Genomic DNA, 20,362 nt, shown 5'->3' on the forward strand with positions numbered 1-20,362 from the left:
CTGCTGGTTGCCTAGTGACGACTCAGCTATTCAGCAGTCACACTTTTTTTTACTATGCAACTTTATTTAACAGCGTCACCATAAATCAGAATCTACAATTTCTTCAGTAATGTGTCTCGAACTGAGGCCGGCTTCATATATGGGTACACATATTTTTCGCACGCTTGATTGTAGCGTCTTTGCAAGATGAACGTTGCTTTTTTACACACGCATCGCCGTATTTTACTGTACTTTGGGGGGGGGGATTCGCACATCGCTGAAAGATAGAGCATGCCGTGATTTTTTGTTCTCTCATCATCTCATTAATAAAAACATTGCAGATGGGATGGAAACCATTAAAAATCATTGGTTAGATAATCTGCTTTTTTAACTGACTTTCGCATCAGTTGAAAATCACACAATTTGCTCACCTGTATAAAACCACCCTCAGGTTTCATCCGCACGAACGTATATCAGCCGCTGTTTTCACGGCTGGCCGAAATACGCTACCATCTGGGGCGTAAAAGCTCGTGAGTGGGCGCACAAATCCAACATTTGTGTGCCCGTTCACACGGCATGGTGGGTCCCGGCGCATATGCGCGAGGCTGCCATGCCGGTGAGCCTTCCCCTTCCTCCCCCTCCCCTCTGGCTGATTCCAATGGGAGGGGACAGGGCAGAGGCGGAGCTAAGCACCACCCCGTTCCTCCTCCTCTTACTGCTGGCTGCAGACAAGGGGCGGGGAGGAGGTGGGAGCTTAGTGCCGCCTTCACCCCACCCCTTGTTTGCAGCCAGCAATGGGAAGAGGCTGGACGGGGCGATGCTTATCTCCGTCCCATCCCGCCCTCTCCCCGGAAGGGAGGAGAGAAGAGGGAGAGAGTTTAGCAGTCACGCTGCTAAACTTCCCCCCACCTCCCTTCTCCGGCCGCTGTCATTTGACTCCCATAGGAGCCCATGCAGCAGCCAACGTATTTCGGCCCGAAAGATAGTTCATGGGCATTCACCCTAACTTTACCGCTTTTCTCTTCAGTGTGTTTGTAAACAATGTGCTACAATGTCTGTTAACACCTTCCTTTTGCAGCCCATATTAGCCTTCCTGACCATGCCCCATTTTTCAAATTTGACAAGTGTCACTTTAGGCTAAGTTCACACGGGCAAGTGCAATATCAGGTGTATATCACAGTCCGATATCGTGCACACCAACATGCAATGTCCACACGGGCGCTAGGCGTTTTTATTTCAGAATGGCCTTGCATTACATCGTGGAGGTAGTGATCGTCACGGAGTGTCTCCTATTGTTTTCAATAAGGAGATATCGCATCGCACTTGTGTGCACTTAGTACTCGGGGCGATACTGACGCCATCCCCATTGAAAACAATGGGTGATATCGGGGCATGCCTAAAAAATAGGACATATCGCGATTTGTTTCCTGCATTGCATCGCTCATGTATATGACTCCATTCAAAAGAATAGGGTTCATATCCTGCAAGATTTGTGCGTCCCACTACGCACAAATCTTGTGCGATTTTTTCGGCTGTGTGAAAACTGCCTTACATAGTAATGTTTGGAATGTGATTGTAGGATTGTTTTTTGGTGACACATTGTACTTTGTCAGTGGTCAATTGATTGAAACATTTTGCATTTAGTCATTAAAAAATATCTTACATTTACAGAAAATTTTGAAAATTGTGCAATATTCAAACTTTTAATTTTTCTTCATCCCAGGGCTTATTCACCCGGTCGTTGGTGTTTTTACCCGTAAAAATGCGTGAACGGGCGCACAAAGCTAATGCTTGGGCGGCCGTTCAGATGGCCCGAGTCAGGAGCATATACGCTGAGCCCGCAATGCAGTTGGGCGAGGGGAGACAGTTTAGCTCTGCTAAGCTGTTCTCCCCCTCTTCCTCACCATCTCTCTGCAAGGGAAGCGGGCAGGACAGGGCAGGAGGTAGTGTGCCAAGACCCGCTTCTTCTCCGCCCCTTGTCGCAGCCAGCAATGGGAGGGGGCGGAACAGAGCTTAGCTATGCCCACATCCCACCCCTTCCCATTGCAAACAGCCAGCAAGGAGAGCAGCAGGGAAGGGGATGGGAGTTTAGCAGTCACGCTGCTAAACTCTCTCCCACCTTCCTTCTCCGGCAGCTACCATAAGCTCCCATGTGCACTGTTGTGAGACGCACAAATCTCACACGAATATGTTGAATACAAATCTAACCCGATTATTTTGAATAGAGTCATACACATGTGTTAATATATGCGGCATGTCCTATATTTTCGCCTATTGTTTTCAATGGGACAGGAAAACACATTCCATGGCGTGCGATGTGCACACAAGTATGATGGAGGCTTCCCATTGAAAACAGGATATTTACATGGCAGAAGTGATGAAAATTTTTTCTTTCAAAAACGCCTCATATCCGCGGGTACATCACACATACATTTTGAGTCTCCTCACTCACAGTCTAGGTGCTCTCCTTAAGGCGAAAAGCGTTACGGACACCTGTTCCAGGCCTCTCACTACTAGCAAAGCCAGACTCCTACTCTATACTGATGAAGGGCAAAAACCCTGAAACAGCTGTATGTACATGGAGTCTGGCTTTGCTCTTATTTCCCAGTCATTGTTACTAGGCTTGTATAAAGAGTCTAACTTTGGCTTGAAGGAATGCTGCCTTTCAATAGGTGGCACTGTGGAGGTATTATTCCATCTCCCTTATTTGCATATTACCCAGAGGAGCATAAATGGCCTTTTGAGACTTCTCACTAACAGTCTACGTGCTGTCCCTAAGGAGAAAAGATGGCGTTTCTGACCCACATTCATGTGCAAATTACGGTAACTTTATTTTACGAGTCAGAACAACTATGGTAATAGGTCACATCCGCTTCTAATTTGATATAACTGTAAACCAAAATAGCCACATGGCGCACACACACACACAAAACGCTCTGAACAGTAAACGAGACTTGCGAGTAGACATCCAACAATGACAACCACCAAAACACTTACCTAGAATACCAACATACATAAGCAGATGGAATAGCTAAAGTACGTACAAGGTATTGGTTTGTGTTTTGGCCAAGATACTTAAGCTCATGAGCCTGCAAAAAGGGTCCTCGTTGTCTCGCGAGTCTCTACTCTAAGATAACTTATTATCCCAATTATTGTCCCAATAGGGACGACTCCATGCTGGCACCTAGGGGTCTAACTCACTGTAGATGGTAAATGGCATACAAGGAGAACAGGACACTCTTCACACTAATAGACAAGGGAATCCTACCCAGAACCTCATGCATGCAGCAACACCAAGTAAAACATGCATGACTCCAAATACGAGGGTCACAAGAGGAAAGAACGATAAATGACCAGAACCCTCTAGCAAGAGCGGCTGGTATTTACAAGCAGATCGGTGGTGATTGGCTGACTGTAGCAATACACACCCAGCCAGCTCAATCATCCCACACCTGTGGTACTGTGCACCTGGAAACCCAGAGAACTACAGGTCCCAGGAGCACAACGTAACACAATACCAAATTCATGTATTATTTTTCTTCCATCATTGTATTCAGAGAGACATACCTTTTTATTTTTCTTATCTACCGCGCTGTGTGAGGGTTTGTTTTTTGTGGAATGAGTTGTCATGTTCATTGGTACTATTTTGGGGTGCTGATTTTCTATAAATCTCTTTTTATGCTGTTTTTGCAAAATGTGAACAAAAACAGCAATTGTGGCATTGTTGATTGGGCCGATTGTAGAGGTGCTGATGCGGTGGAGAAAGCCCCTCTCCAAATCCCCTAGATGCGCTGTCTGTATTGATAGCAGCACCTGTAGGTTTAAGGCACAGGGATCTGCGCTAAGCTTAATCCTAATGGCTGCAATGGTACCGTAGCCGTCGATTACAAAAAAAAAAAGTGGCTCATTCCCATAGTGCCCCATGAGTAACAGTAAAAATGTCCATAACAAATGCACTAGCCAACTGCTTAGCACATTTGCACTTTAGACAATTGATCCCACTTGTTAATGCCCTATTTAGAGGGAAAACCAGTCCTTTAAATCAGTGTTCCCCAACTCCCGTCCTCAGGGACCCCCAACAGGTCATGTTTTCAGGATTTCCTCAGGGTTGCACAGGTGATGCAATTATTGTCGGTGCCTTAGACATTGCCACAGGTGTTCTTACTATAGGATATCCTAAAAACATGACTTGTTGGTGGTCCCTGAGGACTGGAGTTGGGGACCCCTGGTTTAAATGACTGCTAAGGTCATTATCGGTCGCGCAGACTGTTTAGATAAAAAGACTTCATGACTGGATCATGGGCTTCTCACCATTTACGACTGTGATCCATCGATGTTCTTTATGCTAACTGAAAGTCAGTGATAACAAAATAGTAAACGAGTAGCAAACTATTTTTATGCATTTACACTGAACAGTTATCGCTCAAGTTCATTAGCCTCAAGACAACACTTCCTGAAGCTGGGAATTTTGAACTCTCTGATGGAGGAGAAGTGTGGTGGAGCAGACAGCGTGTTAGTTTTTTTATGCAGCTAGGGCTTATTTTAGGGGAAATAGTAGGATTTCCTATAGTAAAAATTGCATCACACCACAGGAAAACCGCGGAAGGCTTCATAGGGAAGCATGGACTACAAAACATAGCAAATCGCGGCAATATTCAGCACTCTGCTAATTTTCTTTCTGTGTCGCAATGTTGCAGGCTACAAAACATCGCTAATGTGAAGGAACCTATTAGAAAGCATGGGCTTCACATACATGCGTTTTGCAGCGCTGTCGTATTGCGATTTTGTCGCCCGTGTGAAAGTGGCCTTAGGGTAAATTGAACATTGTTCCATGAACATGCAGTCAGCTCTTGGCACTCATAACATATTATATGCCGTTTTCTGGGTCACAGACTTCCGCCATTTACTTTCTGATGTAGGTCCTATCATAGAAGGGAATTTAGCAATGTATTTTCACCAATATCCTGATGGTGAAAAAAAAAAGCCATGTGTGCAAAACATTACAATACTTCTCATTTTTATGCAGCTCCTGCCACTTCTTGAGAAGTTGGTGTGGCTCAGCAAACAGAGTCACACATGGCAGCTTCTGCAGACAAGAGAGAACCCTAAAAAAATGAAAAGTATACCAGAGACCCTTTAAAAATTTGCAGTATAGTTGCATGTAGTATTAACATGAGGATCTCACCTCACACAATAGAGAAGGTGAAATCCACAAGAAATTTGGAAACAGAGCCTATCCATATATCATTCACAAGCACGGCAATGTATGAGAGCATCAGTTTGTGCTTTTCTTCCTTCTTTCTAAGCCAAATCAAGTGGCTACAAAAGACGTAGTAAAATCTATACCAAATGGTCCGGTGTGAATCTGGACATAAGGGGGCAGGTTCATGAAACTGCTGTAAACAAAAAGATTAGGACATTGTATTTAGCAAACAATACATCTGAGATACTTGCATTACTATAGTGTAGGTATTTAATAAATGGATCTGGCTCCATTTATCTCTATGGGAGCTTAGGATCGGCAGTGCATCTGCAAATACATTTAAATGTACTTGTGGATCCGATGCAGATTTGAATGTTAGAAGCAATTAGGGAGGTGGAGGGAAAAGGCTGGGAGGTAAGGTTGCGGATTTTTTCCGTGCGGGTGATCCGTAGTGCATCCACGTACATTTGAGAGGAAAAAATCTGCGATCTCCCACAAGAAAAAAAAAACAATTTTAAGATGACCCACAGTACCTCTGCTGCAGAAATTCGCATGAAATATCCACGTGCGCCATGGAAAAGAGGCCTTACTACTACAATGTTTTGATATGGGTCACCATTCATTTGTGGGAAAGAGAAAACTTTACATTCTAAATTGAATTTCCATGCAAATTTTGATTATGGTCACCGCCACATCTGCATTTTAGCAAGGAGGGGAATGATCATTACTTATACTTATTGTATAAGGAGCCTTATAAAAAAATAGTCAAAATCTAAGAAAAACAAAGCTAAATGGTAGGTTTCAGTTTTATTTCTGCCACTCCTAATTCTTGATAGTAATCTATTGCACAGTATAACTTCATATTTTTTTTCTGTAAGAGTTACATTCACCAACTGGGCTCTGTTTGCCAATTACATACATAGTTTTGGCACTAGTCAAGAAAAAAAAAAGTTACACACACCATTAAATATATATATATATAAAAAAAAAGCATTGATGATCGCTAACAAACTTTTTAGACCCATCATGAAGAGTGTCATGACATAATCTCAAAAGAAAACTGCTCATGAAATGAACTAATGTCAGTAGATGAACAGCGATGCAATAATGTTCTGGCAGAACGTATACAAAGTTCAGTATGGAGAGGTTTGTGCAGACTACGCCATGAGCTCTTTGCAAGCACTCCGTGTAGGTAAGCATTTATAAGAAAACCATCCTACAGAGAAACAGAACAAGGCATCTTTGTTAGACGGGCATTTTCCATTCACTTCCACACGGTGTTCAGTTTTATGTAACACTTCTCATTGTCCGCCTCTTTGTGACTTCCTAAGACGCAAGGCCCAGTAAGAATCCGCCAATAAACCCCCCGGACACTACAATGTTCTGCTTGATAAAATCTTGTGACTGCAAGATAAGAAAACAGAAGGGAAATCATTAAAACCAATTAAGATTGAAAAAGGCATTTAATGAATTTTAAAAATATTCCTCAAAAATAAGTGTCCTCCATTTGTACAGATTATTGGACGAGTACATCACAAGTAACTTGTAGAATACTGTTCAGAGGTGATTTTTTAGGTTACACAAATTGGTTTGAATGGGTAAAAGAAAAACAATCTGCTATGCATCTGGCCAGTTTACCAGTGAATTAAAGGGGTTGTCTCGCGAAAGCAAGTGGGGTTAAGTACTTCTGTATGGCCATATTAATGTACTTTCTAATATACATCGTGCATTAAATATGAGCCATACAGAAGTTATTCACTTACCTTCCCTGCGCTGGCGTCCCCGTCTCCATGGCTCCGTCTAATTTCAGCGTCTAATCTCCCGATTAGACGCGCTTGCGCAGAAGGGTCTTCTCCCATCTGTTCGGTCCGGCACGAGCGGCATTCTGTCTCCGCCCCCTTCTACGCGTCATCACGTAGCTCCGCCCCCGTCACATGTGCCGATTCCAGCCTCCTGATTGGCTGGAATCGGCCATACATAATATGGCCATACAGAAGTACTTAACCCCACTTGCTTTCGCGAGACAACCCCTTTAAGAGGAGCTGTCCAAACTGGCATCATCTCTAGTGCATGGTATCACAATGGATGAGCCATAGCAGCACACAGTGACTGACTGTCACAACGCCATTATAGTAAGATCATAGAAATTTACAAATTTGCCATTCTGGAGTTGATATAGCTTAGCACCAGTCCCTATAGAAATGACCATGGCCGGTAATCATTGCTGTAACATATCACTGTAGACAGCATCAGAGGTGGACACTTATGTCATAAATGTATAATGTTATACATGTATATCCATATTCAGCCATTTTAAAGAGTAATGGCCCATTTCTAAGTGACGATTATTGTTCTGATTTGAGCGATAATTGTCGCCTGTAAATGCATGCAGCGACTGATCAAGAGTTGTTCAGCCAGTTTCTACATGCAGAAAACAGAACAACGCGCCGTTCAGTATAAACAGCAGTTGTTCACTTTTGAATGACTGTCTTCTTACTGGGAAAGGTGGCAGGTGGAGGGGAGAACGCTTCCCGGCACGCTCCACTTCCATTCTAACAGCGCTCTGAGCGATGCCAGTGATACTCGCTCCTTTGTAATGTTTCATTAACATGGAACGACTGTCGGCTAAATGACCGCACGAGTGCTGACGTCACTGCTAAGCTGTTAGCGCTTGTGCAGAGCATTAGGACAGGCAGATCAGCGCTGAGTAGGGAGCGTTTGCACGCAGCAAGAAGTCAGCGATCCTGCGATGATTTTCATGCTGGTTCAAAGTGAGCAACAGAAGAAAAGTAAACAATGTTTTGCAGACATGACGATTATTGCGCATTTGTTAGTTTGAATGATTTTTGCGCGATAATCGTCCCATTTAAATGGCCCTTTACAGCATAGAAGCAAGCCTCACTGTGACGAGCTGCTGGGCATCGTTTACACAACAGCCCTTCCCATGTAAATGAGGCATTAGTCCGGCCATGCTAAAAGTCGGCTGGAAACCATTTAGTATTACCAGTTGCTCCTTAGTAGCAATTTATAAACAATGCAACTTTCTTAATGGTCCTTTTACATGGGCCAACAGTCGTTTAAACAACTGCACAAGCATTGATGTAAATCGAGAAGGTAGTCAGCGCTCGTGCAGAGCATTTAGACTAGAACGAGAAGCCAGCTATCCAGCGATAGTTTTTTTTCACTGACTTTTTTTGCGTTTGCACTGATTATCGCTCAAATTTGTTTGTTTAAATGACATTTAAAAGGGGTTGTCCCGCGCTGAAACGGGTTTTTTTTTTTTTTTTTTAACCCCCCCCCCCGTTCGGCGCGAGACAACCCCGATGCAGGGGTTAAAAAAACAAACCGGAGAGTGCTTACCTGAATCCCGGCGGTCCGGCGTCTTCATACTCACCTGCTGAAGATGGCCACCGGGGTCTGCTCCCTCCGTGGACCGCAGCTCTTCTGTGCGGTCCATTGCCGATTCCAGCCTCCTGATTGGCTGGAATCGCCACGTGACGGGGCGGAGCTACACGGAGCCGGCATTCTGCACGAGCGGCTGCATTGAAGAGAGCAGAAGACCCGGACTGCGCAAGCGCGGCTAATTTGGCCATCGGAGGCCGAAAATTAGTCGGCACCATGGAGACGAGGACGCCAGCAACGGAGCAGGTAAGTATAAAACTTTTGATAACTTCTGTATGGCTCATAACTAATGCACAATGTACATTACAAAGTGCATTAATATGGCCATACAGAAGTGTATAGACCCACTTGCTGCCGCGGGACAACCCCTTTAAGCAATAATTGTTACGTGTAAATGGGCCTTTACAGACACAACTGACAGCAAGGTGTCAGTTTGGAGCCTGCAGCTGAAGAGCAAATACACAACAAGCTGTAAAGCTAAATACACAAAGTTTATTCTCTATAGACATTTTCTTACCTCCTCAATTAAATTATTAATTTCTGGCACAGACTTATTTGCCTGTTTCTTTATCTTTCTCTTTGCCTTGTTTACATCCTTTTCAACTCGCTTCCAATCTATTTGTATATAACCCCCATGACTCGCAATCTAGGAAGAGAAAATATGAAATTAAATTAATAAATATTAATGCAGCTGTCTCTCTTCACCAAGATACATCCCTCTAATGAACGTTACCCATATACATTAGAGATTGGACGGCCAACTATCTCAAGTGTATATCTCTCTGTGGAGAGGAGGAGTTGGGAAAGAAGGATTGTGTTTGATTTCAACATTGGTTGAGGCAAGATAAAGTCCGCTAGTGCAAGCACCGAGTCATGACTGGCGGTTACGGTGACATCACATTGGGACGTTTTCTTGGCAGACTGTTTTTGCAGGGTGGTTTGCAGTTGCCTTCCCTAGTTATCTTTTACCTCCCAGCAATCTGGGTACTCATTTTACTGAGCTTGGAAGGATGGAAGGGTGAGTCAACCTTGAGCTGGCAGCCTGAACCAAGCGGCGATTGAACCCGCAACCTTCAGGTCGTGAGCTAGAGCTTAGGACTGCATTTTTGCTGCACATTTCCTCCTTACCTTTGTTAAGCTGCACCTCAATTGGTGAGCCAAGAGTGCAAAGATATGGTTGAGTTGGGGACCAGTGTTTGGTTGACAGCCAAGGTGTATGAGCACCTTAAGGGCATCACTAAATTGCTCTTAAACATACAAGTTTTGTGTCAAACTCCCATTAGCCCAACGGTAGCAACTGCGCACCATATGCAAATCAGAGGCTCCTGACTGGCTGAGAACAAATTGTGGCCACATCACACTGCTTTCTGCAAAAGTGCCATAGATGTAGCCACCTTGTCTGTTCTTTGCCTCTCCTGCCAAGCTAAGGTGCAACAGCACCCCAGCTATTTGTTTAAAAGCAATATAGGTGATCTCCGTAAACAGATTCTATCCTGCTAGTAGATTTCTTTCAACCCCTTCCTGTCCTCCCCTTGTACTTTACTGGGTTTGTGTCATTGAGACTATTAACCTTATATCACAGTTTCGGTGAAGTTATTGATATGCTTTTCTTTAGCCAAAGGCCGATTTGGATGACAAGGAGATGAACGTACAATAGACAGATGTCAAGCTCTAATTTTCGCTAGTAAAAAGTTTCAAGCTGCTATGTGTAAGCCTGGACTGGAGGAAAAAAAAGATTTCACATGTACAGGAGGTGGACAAAAATACCAAACAAACACACACACACACACACACACACACACACACAAAAAACAAAAAAGAAACACCCTGACTAATATGCTGTAGGGAAACCTTTTGCTGTCAGAACTTGGTATGGCATTCTTCAGACATAAATTCAACCAGAAGATGGAAACAGTGTAAAGGTCGACTCATCCAACCAAATGACCTTCTTCACTTGCTCCGTAGTCCAGGTTTTATGACTTTCACTACTGTCTTTTCTGAGTGGCATTTCGATCACTGATGAGAGGTTTTGGGAGCCAGCTGGTAACAGCAACTGAGTGGTTCAAACCTCTAACTGATGGAACTCTGTTGCTCAGGCAGATGTTCACTTTTGCCTGGAAGCATCTGTCATATTACCTCCAACTACAATCGTTCTCTACGTGTCTTATTGATATAGTTAAAATTTACTGGTAGTATTGTGAAATATGATTTATAATCAGATGTTGCTGGAAAGCAATGGATGCCTTGTCTGGGCATTCACACACTGAACATTACTGTATTACCTGAAGCAGAAGGAAGCCACCACCCACGGCGGTCGCTGCCAGCTTCCCAACTTTCTGGAACAAAAACCCAGCACACCTGAAAATATGGAAAGTACAAGTGATCAATCAATCCGGCAAGCACTGCTACGGAACTGTTAGATCAACGTAAAATAATGAAAGCTAGATTTATTAAGTACTGTACACGCTTGCATTAGTTTTTGTCTGTGAGGTTATGGGCTAAAATTTAGTTGCACACCATTCTATTCTCAGTCTGCAACTGACTAGATGTGGAACCATAGTGGTCACAAGTACATGCGAGTGTTTATACAATGGCCTACTAAGGCTGGAACAGAAATCCTACACCGGGAAAAGCCAAAGCTCGGCTGTCTACTGCAGCTGGAATCCTGCTCCAATGGCCGGGAGCAGAGAACAGTAACACTTTACCCTTTTACATGCTGCAGTCAATAGTGATATATAAGCAGTTCAGTCACTCACCAGTACCCTGCTATGCAAGTCAACGTATTAGACCCAGCTCCGCCAATCAGAGCAATCTAAATGAAATGAATAGCTGAGATTGGTGCATCCAGCGCTGGCTGTGATTGGCTGACTCTGCTGACACTCAACGGGCTCAGCCAATCAGAGCAATCAGTTGCTGGAGGTGGGGCCTTCAAACCCCGTCACTAGCAATAGATCCTCTGTCGACAATGACAAGCGCCGGGAGCTCCAGAGAACAGCGGCAGGGACCCGGATGGCATCAGCTAGGTGAGTATTGATTTTTCTTTTCAGCTTCCTTGTCTGCAGTTTCAGCTGTGCTGAAAACGCAGACAAAATGTTGTAAAAAATGCATGAGAACACTGCTGAAACGCCTGTGTGAGGGAGGCCTTACATGAAGACATACACGTCCTTACTGTGGTGGAGGCAGTAGCCCAGCAGTGAGGACGACGGGGGACACAAGACTTGAGATTGGTGAGACCCCCACCAATCAACAAGTTATCTCCTACCCTATGGATAGACGATAACTTGCACTTGTGGTACAACCCCTTTAGGCCTCTTCACACGGGCTACAAAATAATCGCTACAAAAGGCATGTATGTGAAGCTCATGGTTTCCAATGAGTTCTTTCAGGCTACAAAACATCTCTTATGTGAAAGAACCCATTGGAAACCATGGGCTTCACATACATGCGTTTTGTAGCGATCATTTTGTAGCCCGAGTGAAAGAGGTCTTAAAGCCCTTAATGATGAAGAAGTTTTGTGAGTGCAGAGCATAACATATCTTACCAGCCGGTCACTCCACCCATGACAATCTGTGTTGCTACAGAATACTTTTCCGTCAAGGGTCCAGAATTCCGTCCAAAAACTCGACTCCACCAATGGTGACGTCTGGCATATTCTGTTATGTCCAGTACTTCATAGGATTCATCATCACTGCTGGGATCTTTAAAAGGACAACATAACACACTTTATATTAACTGTAATGCAGGTCAGCTCATTTAACATTGCAGCGGTGAACAAAGCAGCTAGTATTCTTCTATAGAGGATGGAAGGTATACTTGATGGACGGATACTTTTGTCACTGCCTCTATGAATAACTAGGAGTACATCAGCAGCACTTGTAAGGCAGCAACTACATGGTCTGTCGGTAACGAGCCATCCATGTGGCCATCAGACAGGAGTACAACTGGCAGCGCGTGATGCTTTACAAGTCTCATTTTGCTTCTATTCAGCAATACTAACAGCCCTAATCTCAATCAAGGTAATCAATTGGGGAAGGTGACAAAGTGACAACTACAGCTTGGAGACACTGACACCTCTCCATGCTGTAAGGAAAGTTGATATTATTGGCCTCAAGTTGAAATATGTTGCTTTGCTACAAAGTGTCCTGGTCATCAGCAGTTTATACAACTTCTCTTCCTGACCTCAGGATTAGGCCGAGTTCACTCGGCTGTAAATACAGTGTTTCCTCGAAAATAAGACACTGCTTTACATTAATATTTGCTCCAAAAGAGGCACAGTGTCTTATTTTTTGGGGGTGTCTTATAACTCACCTCGCAGGAGGAGTCCTGGTCCCACTCGCTGCTTTCCAGCCACGCCGGCAATCTTCCGTGTCGTCCTCAGCACCAAAAGAGCATTCGCTTCCTGGTAGAGTGGATTGAATACCCCACTTCCAGCAAGAAAATGCTGTGATTGGCTCAGGACCGCAGCCTCAGCCAATCACAGCCGGCGCTTAATAAGCCAATCACAGCCATTCAGTGAATGACATCATTAAATAGCTGTGATTGGCTCAGGACCACAGCCTCAGCCAATCACAGCATTCTGTTGCTATAGGCAGGGGATTCAACCCACGTTATCAGGAAGAGAATGCTCTGTCGCCCCCGAGGACGACATGGAAGACTGACGCAGCGCCTGGAGAGCAGCGAGAGGGATCGGGACGCCGCCCACAAGGCGAGTATTTTTTTTTTCATGTAGTGTAGCTAGGGCGTATTTTTGGGGGAGGGCTTATATTTCAAGTTCCCCTCTGAAAATCAGGGTAAGGCTTATCAGGGAAACACGGTTGCTGCACGCAGCATGCGTGCCTCTCACGCACGAGCAGGTGTACAATGCACGCATAACATGTGCCAACACAGGACATGCTGCGAAAACCCACCACATAGGCAAGTGGCCCAATAGGAATCAATGTGCTGTTGGCATTGCAAAGTTGCACGCACGATGACAACGCACTTGTGTGAGCCCGGCCAACACATTGAAAATGCAGTTGATCTGTCGGCGTCAGGTTTTAGAGCAAAATGAGCTGAACAGGTTGAATATTTAATTTTCTCCCCACAAAACTATAAAAGGTCGGTCTCGCCCGAGTTTTGTGCGTTGCGAGACTCACAAAACTCGTCCAAATAGGAACTCTATTCTTTTGAATAGTCATACACCTGAGCGATGTTTTCACTCACCGAAACGCTATGAAGAAAAGAAATGTTGTATTTTTCGCGTTCCTTAGGCCTCATGTCCACAGGCAAAATAGGATTTAAAATCCGCAGCGGATCACCCGCATGCGAATCCGCATCCCATAGGGATGCATTGACCACCCGCGGGTAGATAAATATCCGCGGATGGTCAATAAAAGGGAATTTTTAAAAAATGGAGCATGAAAAAAACGTGACATGCTCCATTTTCGTGCGGGTCTCCCGTTGGACGGCTCCTGTAGGCTTCTATTGAAGCCTATGGAAGCCGTCCGGATCCGTGGGAGACCTAAAATAAGAATAACTTACCCGCAGCGGACCGGGCAGTTCTTCTCTTCTTCACGGCCGGATCCTCTTTCTTCGGCCGGGCGGATGTGCACGGCGGCGTGCCGAGTACATTCGACGGCCGAAGAAAGAAGATCACGGCCGTGAAGAAGAGAAGATCTCCCCGGTCCGCTGCAGGTAAGTTAATTCTTATTTTAAGCCCTCATGTCCGCGGGGCAGGAGGGACCCGCTACGGATTCTCCATGTAGAATCCGTAGCGGGCCTGATTTTCCTCGTGGACATGAGGCCTTAGAACGCATCACCTATCCATTTCAATGGGACCTTAAATACATTGCACACCATGCGATACACGAGTGCGCTGTGATTTGTTTCCATTGAAATTAAAGGGGTTGTCTCGCGGCAGCAAGTGGGGTTCAGTACTTCTGTATGGCCATATTAATGCACTTTGTAATGTACATTGTGCATTAATTATGAGCCATACAGAAGTTATTCACTTACCTGTTCCGTTGCTAGCGTCCCCGTCTCCATGGTGCCGTCTAATTTCAGCGTCTAATCTCCCGATTAGACGCGCTTGCGCAGTCCGGTCTTCTCCCTTCTGAATGGGGCCGCTCGTGCCAGAGAGCTGCTCCTCGTAGCTCCGCCCCGTCACGTGTGCCAGTTCCAGCCAATCAGGAGGCTGGAATCGGCAATGGACCGCATAGAGCCCACGGTGCACCATGGGAGAAGACCCGCGGTGCATCGTGGGTGAAGATCCTGGCGGCCATCTTAGTAAGGTAAGGAAGAAGTCGCTGCAGCGCGGGGATTCGGGTAAGTACTAAACGTTTTTTTTTTTTAAACACATGCATCGGGTTTGTCTCGCGCCGAACGGGGGGCCTATTGAATAAAAAAAAATCCCGTTTCGGCGCGGGACAACCCCTTTAAGAGGAAACATTTCTGTTATTCTATTGCCAGATACGGCCGCTGAGTTTCCATTTCACCTCTCCCCTCCCCCCAATTTATTTTTAATGGGCTTTTAAAAAAAAAAAAAACAGAGAACATCCGGAAAGGCTTCAGCTTGCTTTTGTATGGATTCAAATTTTTTTTTTCTAATGGGAAATTAGCGCAGTCTGCAGCGTTATTTCTTCACCCACAAACAACTGATGGAATGGAAGCAAACGGAAGCCGGTTTACTTTCTGGGTTATTTTCCCCCTATTTTCATTTCATATTCTCTCCTCCAAAACTGTACACCCTGAAGTGCCCGTGGCGCAGGTGTGAGCGCTGCCCACGCCGTACGAACATCAGCTGCAGATGATCGGTAAAGGTCCAATCACACAGCAGACTATGACGTGCACTCCAAAACCCCTGCGCTGTCGTATAAACCGGAATTCACATCGCCGCGTTCACAACACGGATTTCGAAATGGAATAATAAAGTGACATCACTAAACGCAGATCACAGGAAATCCGAAACTCCACATGTGAATTTTAGCCATTCGCGAGGGCGAAATCCACGTGCGGATCCATTGCAGGTCGTTAGGCCGGTTTCACACCTGGGTTAGATCCTTCGGCCGGATGTTCCTTCATAGACGCAACTAAAGGTACTGGAGGAAAAAGCGCTGCATGGGTTTTGGGGTTTTTTGGCCAAAAGTCAGGCAACTGGACAGAAAGCAGACAGACCCCATTATAGTCAATGGGGTCCGCCCAGTGGGGGCTAGTCACTGTTGGGGCTGGTCACCCACACAGATCTATTATAATCTGCATCGTATGAACATGCCCCGAAGGGCTGCGCGCTATTCGCTCTGGTCATGTGACCAGGAAACAGTGGCAGACACTGTAAGGATGCAGCACACACCCAGCTGAGCCTCACTGATGTCATAACATATCACCCTCCAGCCCACCAGGCAGGGGACGACATGCTGCGCCCACCACACACTCACAGGGCTGCATTATCACCTGTGCTCGTCATAACTAAGAACAAGAGTACATGGAGTCATAACTATAAGGCAGCACGAAGTCGCCGCCAGTCACATAACCCACTTCTCTCTCACCTCTCCGGGCAGCCATGATGGTTCTTGATATTTTGGTAGGTGACGTAATCACGTCGCGCACGTACCGGGCTCCGTTACGTCACCCATACTTCCGCAGTAAACTCCTCCCGCAGTTTTCAGTGCGGACATGCGCAGTAGCGATAAGTGTGACGCAGGTCGGAATGAAGGAAGTAGCGCGGCGCTGTGGAGAGCTTTGTTCCCTGGGACTCGGGGAGGAGTCCGGGGAGAGCAGCGCGCATGTACGTGGCATCTTCTGCCCTACAAGGGCAGGAGGCTGTGAGGAAGGGGCCACACTATAGCGGCTGTTACACCCCATACACTTATAATAAGAGACATTGAAGCTGCTCGGCTTTTAATGGCGGAAATTGTTGTGCACATCAACCTCACGGACCGCGATTACACGTATCACCGTTAGGGCGCCATCGCATGGCTGTATTCACCCGCGCAATACGCAGGGAATAGAGCGCAGTGTTTTCAGTGCGTTCATTAACATTTCAGTATTTTGCACGCATGTTTTGGCCAAACCAAAACGCAGCATGCTCTACGTCTCTGCACATTTGCGCGCTCATGGTCCTTCTAAAAGTCAAGGGTGAGGCGTAATATGCGAGGAGATGCGTGATACACTGGTGATACATTTTCTCCCGGATTGCGGTGTGAGAGAAACATCGCGGCATGCCCTATCATTGGGTGTTCCTTCAGAACACAATGGGAAACGCTCCGTGATCCGCCATGGCGGAGGATCGCTACCTTCCTGAGTGATACAAGGTGGTTTGGCCACAGAAAAGCCTCACATCCGTGGGAACATCGCATGTTGGCGAGAGCGATATTGGGACAAGTTCCACGGACTGATGTCGCACTCGCCCGTGTGAAATTAGCTTAACACACCTGCAACTAATTAGTCTTTTCAAGCAGTCCGTCTTGTTTGCCGTGGGCAAATGAACATGCCCTGCAGGCGGAAAAAGTTGAGTAAAATATGCTGATACGTGCGCAAAAAAGAATTGTTCATTCCGCAAAAATACACTGAGACGCGTGCAAATCTGCATAGTAGCCTTTAGGCCGTATTCGCACTGCTGATAGCACGTTGCACCCAAGATTCTCGGAACACAGACAGCCGCACGGACGAGAATACGACACGCAGCGGTCTTTCAAACTTGAGCTGTTGGGCTGAGTGAATGCGTTCTTTTTCTGTGCACGTTCTGGCCATCTCGGACTCGGATGGAAGAATCACTCGTGAATACACTCTGGCGTCACGTACAGGATTTTTATCTGCAATTTGCAGACTGAAAACAGTGGACTGAAATAGAACATGTTGATTTGAATGCAGATATTCACGAAGCGATTTTCTTATTTTTTGGGACCACTTTCATATGACCAAGAAAATCATGTGAGAGTTGTGCATCGCGAGATGGACAAATCTCTTGCAAATATGAACCCCACTCTTTTGAATGGCGTCCTATACAAAAGCAATGTTTTCCCACAACGCAGTGTGTGAAAAAATTGTGGCAGGCTCTAGCTTTTCGTGTTCCTCACACCGCAGCACCCTTTTGATTTCAATGGGACCTGTAATGCGTTACATGCTGCGCGATGTGCATGCAAGTGCGATGCGAGGTTACCCACGCATGGATCTTCATAGATGCCATGCAAGGCGGTTTTGCCTGAGAAATGCCTCAAATCCGTGGGTAAATCGCACATTCACGAGCGCGATACCGTACTCACCTGTGTCTAGGTAGCCTTAATTTGACGGACATTTTGAGTATAAAAAAAAATAAAAATACAAAAGCACATTCTGAGGAAAACCGCACATTCAAATCAGTGGGTGCAGAAAGAAAAAAAAAAAGGAAAAAGATTGCACTCACATGATGTTGACTGCGATCTGTTTTTAACGCATGTAACCATGGGTTTCTGTGGGTTGGCTCTTTAACCCCTTCCCGCTATAGGACGTACAGTTACATCCTGCAGCGTTGGGGTATGTATGAAGAGAGATTGCGGGGCAACCTCTCTTCATACAGCGCAGGCTTCAGCTGTTTATTACAACTGACATCCGTGGGCAATAGCTGTAATCAGCCGTGCGGCTGATTGGCACTATTAACACCTCAAATGCCGCTGTCAATTTTGATAGTGGCATTTAAATCCCCCAAACATTGAGATCGGGGAAGCCGCGCAGGTGTCATGGCAACTAGAGAGGCCCCAGGGCGGTTTTAGCAGACTGCCTATCAAACCATTCCTGTGGGGTGGCTTGATAGACTGCCTGCCCGATGGCAGTGTGATGCAATACTATGGCATTACATCATACTGCAGGAGCGATCAAAGCATCACAAGTTGTGGTCCTCTAGGAAGACTAAAAAAGAAAGTATATGTGTGTGTGTGTATGTATATATATACACTACCGTTCAAAAGTTTGGGGTCACCCAAACAATTTTGTGTTTTCCATGAAAAGTCACACTTATTCACCACCATGCGTTGTGAAATGAATAGAAAATAGAGTCAAGACATTGACAAGGTTAGAAATAATGATTTGTATTTGAAATAACATTGTTTTTACATCAAACTTTGCTTTCGTCAAAGAATCCTCCTTTTGCAGCAATTACAGCATTGCACACCTTTGACATTCTAGCTGTTAATTTGTTGAGGTAAGCTTGAGAAATTGCACCCCACGCTTCTAGAAGCATCTCCCACAAGTTGGATTGGTTGGATGGGCACTTCTGGCGTACCATACGGTCAAGCTGCTCCCACAACAGCTCAATGGGGTTCAGATCTGGTGACTGCGCTGGCCACTCCATTACCGATAGAATACCAGCTGCCTGCTTCTGCTGTAAATAGTTCTAGCACAATTTGGAGGTGTGTTTAGGGTCATTGTCCTGTTGTAGGATGAAATTGGTTCCAATCAAGCGCTGTCCACTGGGTATGGCATGGCGTTGCAAAATGGAGTGATAGCCTTCCTTATTCAGAATCCCTTTTACCCTGTACAAATCTCCCACCTTACCAGCACCAAAGCAACCCCAGACCATCACATTACCTCCACCATGCTTAACAGATGGCGTCAGGCATTCTTCCAGCATCTTTTCATTTGTTCTGCGTCTCACAAACGTTCTTCTTTGTGATCCAAACACCTCAAACTTGGATTCATCCGTCCACAACACTTTTTTCCAGTCTTCCTCTGTCCAATGTCTGTGTTCTTTTGCCCATCTTAATCTTTTTCTTTTATTGGCCAGTCTCAGATATGGCTTTTTCTTTGCCACTCTGCCCTGAACCCCAAAATCCCGCAGCCGCCTCTTCACTGTAGATGTTGACACTGGTGTTTTGCGGGTACTATTTAATGAAGATGCCAGTTGGGTACCTGTGAGGCGTCTGTTTCTCAAACTAGAGACTCTAATGTGCTTATCTTCTTGCTTAGTTGTGCAACGCGGCCTCCCACTTCTTTTTCTACTCTGGTTAGAGCCTGTTTGTGCTGTCCTCTGAAGGGAGTAGTACACACCGTTGTAGGAAATCTTCAATTTCTTAGCAATTTCTCGCATGGAATAGCCTTCATTTCTAAGAACAAGAATAGACTGTCGAGTTTCAGATGAAAGTTCTCTTTTTCTGGCCATTTTGAGCGTTTAATTGACCCCACAAATGTGATGCTCCAGAAACTCAATCTGCTCACAGGAAGGTCAGTTTTGTAGCTTCTGTAACGAGCTAGACTGTTTTCAGATGTGTGAACATGATTGCACAAGGGTTTTCTAATCATCAATTAGCCTTCTGAGCCAATGAGCAAACACATTGTACCATTAGAACACTGGAGTGATAGTTGCTGGAAATGGGCCTCTATACACCTTAATAGATATTGCACAAAAAACCAGACATTTGCAGCTAGAATAGTCATTTACCACATTAGCAATGTATAGAGTGCATTTGTTTAAAGTTAGGACTAGTTTAAAGTTATCTTCATTGAAAAGTACAGTGCTTTTCCTTCAAAAATAAGGACATTTCAATGTGACCCCAAACTTTTGAACGGTAGTGTGTATATATATATATATATATATATATATATATATATATATATATATATATATATATATAAGAATCTAAATCATAAAAGAAAAATACACATTTGGCATCGCCGCTTACGTAAAAGTCTGATCTATCAAAGTAACGCATTATTTACGCTGCACGGTGAACATCATCCCAAAAAAAAAAACCATCAGAAATGCACTTTTTCAGTCACTCTGTCTCCTAGAAAAAATGCAATAAAAAGCGATCAAAAAGTCATATATAT

General features: G+C 45.0%; 1 protein-coding gene across 1 annotated transcript; it reads right to left on the bottom strand.

Annotated features, from left to right (window-relative positions):
• Positions 1-5,970: 5,970 nt before the first annotated feature.
• Positions 5,971-16,226, bottom strand: FUNDC1 (FUN14 domain containing 1). Its single transcript, XM_066599984.1, has 5 exons — positions 16,108-16,226; positions 12,126-12,282; positions 10,867-10,942; positions 9,102-9,230; positions 5,971-6,586 (listed from the first exon to the last, which is right to left on the bottom strand). The coding sequence occupies exons 1-5, from the start codon at positions 16,121-16,123 to the stop codon at positions 6,509-6,511; spliced, it is 456 nt and encodes a 151-aa protein (XP_066456081.1). The 5' UTR covers positions 16,124-16,226; the 3' UTR covers positions 5,971-6,508.
• Between the last annotated feature and the right edge of the window lie 4,136 nt (positions 16,227-20,362).

Source organism: Eleutherodactylus coqui, chromosome 4 (genome assembly GCF_035609145.1).
Source record: "Eleutherodactylus coqui strain aEleCoq1 chromosome 4, aEleCoq1.hap1, whole genome shotgun sequence".
In the NCBI taxonomy this organism is placed as follows: domain Eukaryota; kingdom Metazoa; phylum Chordata; class Amphibia; order Anura; family Eleutherodactylidae; genus Eleutherodactylus; species Eleutherodactylus coqui.